General features: G+C 47.2%; 1 protein-coding gene across 1 annotated transcript; it reads left to right on the top strand.

The window, feature by feature from the left end:
* The first annotated feature begins 281 nt into the window (after positions 1–281).
* Positions 282–2,470, top strand: MYF6 (myogenic factor 6). The gene is made up of 3 exons (XM_022559875.3): positions 282–1,637; positions 1,927–2,017; positions 2,256–2,470. Exons 1-3 carry the CDS (start codon positions 1,119–1,121, stop codon positions 2,372–2,374), a joined length of 729 nt encoding a protein of 242 aa, XP_022415583.2. The 5' UTR covers positions 282–1,118; the 3' UTR covers positions 2,375–2,470.
* The last annotated feature ends 2,068 nt before the right edge of the window (positions 2,471–4,538 follow it).

Consider the following 4,538-nt stretch of genomic DNA (forward strand, 5'->3'; position numbering starts at 1 on the left):
GTACTGCCTCCTCAACCACCATACTTGTGTGTATTGGACCATAGGCAAACTGCAACTAAACATTCTGTTCCTTGGTTTGTATCTTGGTTGCTACCTTTCTCATCTGAATCCTATGAAAGAACTTATTTGGAGTCAGTGGATACCGAGAATGCTAATGAAAAAGCTATGACCACACATTGTAGAACAGGAGCCTTAACAGAGGCATCTTGGAGTGGCACGTTGAATCCTGGAATATCAAATAGCTATAGTGTGAGTCTTATTTCCACTAAAACTATTTTTCAAGAGACATTATTACATTTAGTGCGTCCCCATCCTCAGTCCCACCCCTTACCTTATAGGTACTACTGCTCCACCGTGGAACAGGGGTACGGAATTCAGATCTTGGTTGCCACCCTCCAAAAAGAGATAGCCAAGGAAGGAATCTGAGCACCCTCCAGCCACCCCCTTCCAGCTCCCAAACTGTCATTCAACCTTAGTAAAAGAGAGGAAAGAGATTTACCTGCTGCTATTGAGGCTGAAGCCTGAAAGTCATGTATAACCTTTGAAGGACTGTAATGGTTTTAATCACAGGAATAGCACCTTTTTGACAGGCAGGAGGGAGAAAAGAGCTGAACCAGTCTGCAAACATTAACCAAGCTATTTTGGAGCAATGGCTATTGCCTTTGAAATCTTTCATCATGGGTCTATACTTAGAATTCAGATGAGCCTGGGGGAGGGGAATGGAGCAGTGTTAATCCCCAGTTGTTCTGAAGTTGTCCTGTAAGCAGGTTAGCGTCTAAACTGCCCCAGATTGAAGTGTTCGATGCTTTGTTTAAATTATTGGATTCTCTCTATGTATTTTGTTTTAACCTGTTCTGCATATAGGTTGTCACATCATTCTGGGGGTGACACTTCTCAGTTTTCTTTCAAACTAGATGTTCTAGAGAGCACTGGCTGTAATCACGTTGAGAGACTGATGCTCCATGACAGCTAAAAGTTGGATTGAGTTTCAGGAGCTTCTATATATAAAGCTGGGGCGACTTAAGTCACCGCACTAATTAAATGCCATCTGGGTGGCTCCTCTGGGTTTTTGAGCCCATCACCCCGTTCAGACCGAGTCAGAGGCCAAGGAGGAGAACATGATGATGGACCTTTTTGAAACTGGCTCCTATTTCTTCTACTTGGATGGGGAAAATGTTACCCTGCAGCCGTTAGAAGTGGCAGAGGGCTCTCCTTTGTATCCAGGGAGTGATGGTACCCTGTCCCCCTGCCAGGACCAAATGCCCCCGGAAGCTGGGAGCGACAGCAGCGGAGAGGAACATGTCCTGGCGCCCCCAGGCCTGCAGCCTCCTCACTGCCCCGGCCAATGCCTGATCTGGGCTTGCAAGACCTGCAAGAGAAAATCTGCCCCCACTGACCGGCGGAAGGCCGCCACCCTGCGCGAGAGGAGGCGGCTAAAGAAAATCAACGAGGCCTTCGAGGCACTGAAGCGGCGGACTGTGGCCAACCCCAACCAGAGACTGCCCAAGGTGGAGATTCTGCGGAGCGCCATCAACTACATTGAGCGGTTGCAGGACCTGCTGCACCGGCTGGATCAGCAGGACAAAATGCAGGAGCTAGGGGTGGACCCCTTCAGCTACAGACCCAAGCAAGAGAATGTAAGCCCAGATGCTGCCGGGGCCGGGAATGCATGGGCTGATTAGTCGCCCTCCTTGGGGCCTTAACCTCCAGCTGCTCGGTCTCCGTTCGCGTCCTCCTTCCTCACCCGCCCCTCCCGGTCCCTCTCAAATGAACCCCCGGTGACCCGTGAACACGGGGTGCCTGCAATAGGCAGGAAATTCGTACCCGGCCTGAGGAAACAGGGGAGACCCCCCTCACAAAGGGTGCCCTACCCCACCCCCGGAACCGATGTTTCTTGGCTAATCTGCTGCCTCGGTTTTCCTCCAGCTTGAGGGTGCGGATTTCCTGCGCACCTGCAGCTCCCAGTGGCCAAGTGTTTCGGATCATTCCAGGGGGCTCGTGATAACTGCCAAGGAAGGTAAAGTAAAAGGGCACTGGACTGCGCTGGAGAACATCCCGGGAGGGGACTGGGGTGCTCGCTGGGGGCAGAAAGCGCTCGGAGCCCAGCAGGAGCCTGGACGGTCCCTAAGAGACCGGCGCTCCTTGCACGGGGACCAGTCCTCCCGCGCGGTCTAAGTGGCTTCGCGCGGGGCGCGGGGCTGCCGGCTTCTTCCTTCCTTCGGGGTTATGTTTGTGTGTGTGTTTTCTGCGCTCAGCAGGGGCAAGCATTGATTCATCGGCCTCGAGTAGCCTTCGATGTCTTTCCTCCATCGTGGACAGCATCTCCTCGGAGGAGCACAAACTCCCCTGCGCGGAGGAGGTGGTGGAGAAGTAACCCGGCGCCGGTGCTTGGGATGTCCTCCACGTAGCAGGAAGATCCCTCCCTCCCTCATTCGCCTAATCCTTTAGGTCACGTTACAGTAATATTTAGGAACCCAGACCCAGGAGCTTATGAAAGGGAAGGAGCCATATTCACAAAGAAACTTCTCGGAAACTGTTGTGCACGCTCAGATGAAAAAGCCTTTCGGCTTTGGGCTTGTATTTGGGGAACCGCGAGTGACTTAGATCTAGCAGTTTTGCTTTGTTTTTGTTTGGTTGGTTTTGTAATATATTTACTTTTATTACGATGATCCTTTTGTGCCATGTTCAAAAGAAGTTCATTCCTGTTTAAAGCAAAGTGGGAACGTTGCATCTAAATGTTAGTGGTATTGAATATATTTTTGTAAATAATCTTAGTACTTTCATTTTTTAATGTAAACCTAAGAAATATATTTTAAATGTGTAGTGACGTATTGTATATAAAATGTGCGAGGATCCTGATATTGTAATATTAAAATGTAAGTTTCTATATGAACAAAGTTGTTCCTAATTTGATTCAACTGAAAAAAATATGTTTGAGGCATAAATAAAGGTGAACCACATTTTAATTTAGAAATCACCCAAGCCCATTTATTTGGGCGTTTACTTATGGACTGATTTAAAGGGATGGAAAATGGGTTGTTTTCCTGTGTCTGAATTAAACTGTTCACTTTTCTATCTCATGTAGACCCCACACTTGTGGTTAGAAATGAAGACCATCCGGAAGAAATCTGCCCTTTTCCCTTTTATCAGCATCCCTTTTCTTTCTGTTTTAACTGTCCTTTACCTGGAGATCTGGGTGAGATTTACTTTCTCAAAGTTAACAACTGAATGTTCAATCGAGGAAAATCTCATTGTTACAAGAAATTACCGCACAAAAATTCTGCTCATTTGCCTAAAAAAATCTTCAGCTAATTTAGCCCGAATTACTTTCCCTCTTTGAATTTACAGGCCCGGCCCTTCGTGAGGAAGCATTCATATGGTGCACCAGGGGCTGCGCTGGCTTCTGAGCCAGGTCTCTGGTCCCTCCCAGGTTTTCTTGAACTAGACTGGTGGCTAGAAGACTGGAATAGCCTCAAGACCTCTTGTGGCTTGGGTTTGTTTTCCAAATAGAAAGATAAAAGAAGGGGACGATCTGTCTCATGAGGTGGGGTGGGCATCTTTGAAGGAAGGTTGCTTCAAGAGAGTTAAGGGTTAAATGGCTGAGGGCAAAAGACAACAACAACACACATGAAACCTCTTAGCTGGACCAAATAGCAAAGCCCCAGAGAGGCTTGAAGCCCCAGGAGCTCCTCACCGTGAGGATTTTACAACGTGTGCCAGGTTTGTTTATCCTGTAACCTCAGGAAGAAACGACCACCAAGAATCACAGTGGGAAGTGAAGCAGAGGAAAGAGGCAAGCTATTTCTTTGGAATTGCTACTTCTCTCTTACATTCCGTAAATGGTACTTTCACTCCCCCCGCCCGCCCTTAACTGTTTCCTTCCCTCTTTTTCTCTACAGCTAGACCTCAGTTCAGAAATGTGAAAATCAAATTTAATTCAGCACTTCCCAGCCCAAACTTCATTCCCAACGCTCCAGTCTGGACCTTGTTGCCCACCGCCAGAGTTCCAGATGCCGCCACAGACCGCGCCCCCCGCAGGCATGGAGCAGTGTCTTGCCCCTTTAGCATTTCAAAAAGCTTCTTCCTGGGGATAATAGTTACTCAATTTTCTGAGTGTATGGATAATTCTACTTTCTCCTAAAATGCAGAAAGCTTCATAGAGGAAACTGATCTTGACATATAATCCCTCTCAAAAGTGTGAGAGAAGTAGGTGGGAGTGTTAGTGGATGCAAACTGCTGAACCTCTGTGCGCCATAAACTGGATTGAATCTTCGCTGCTACGGTGTAAACGTGGAACTATCACTGCTCCTCTCTTTTTCCCGTTTCCTCATTTATAAAATAATGGGGATGACTATAATAGTGCTTAACTCCTGGGGTTCTGAAGATTCACTGAGATAAAGTTCTTAACCAAAACAGGACACAAAAATAAACACTAAATGTCAGCTGTTTTTATTTTTCATTAGTAAATCTAAATTGACCATCAAGAGGCTTTTCTTCCACCAAAAGCCACAGTTCCATGAGATTTAGTTTTCTAGCTT

This window comes from Delphinapterus leucas, chromosome 11, assembly GCF_059928025.1.
Source record: "Delphinapterus leucas isolate spDelLeu-1000000601 "Yukka" chromosome 11, BTC_Dleu_Yukka2, whole genome shotgun sequence".
Taxonomy (NCBI): domain Eukaryota; kingdom Metazoa; phylum Chordata; class Mammalia; order Artiodactyla; family Monodontidae; genus Delphinapterus; species Delphinapterus leucas.

What these genes read in the sequence shown, in the direction of transcription:
- MYF6 (XM_022559875.3), top strand. Translation starts at nt 1,119, where the DNA reads ATGATGATGGACCTTTTTGAAACTGGCTCCTATTTCTTCTACTTGGAT. An exon ending in ACAGACCCAAGCAAGAGAAT is followed by an intron (nt 1,638 to 1,926) that starts GTAAGCCCAGAT and finishes GTTTTCCTCCAG; the next exon opens with CTTGAGGGTGCGGATTTCCT. An exon ending in CGTGATAACTGCCAAGGAAG is followed by an intron (nt 2,018 to 2,255) that starts GTAAAGTAAAAG and finishes TTCTGCGCTCAG; the next exon opens with CAGGGGCAAGCATTGATTCA.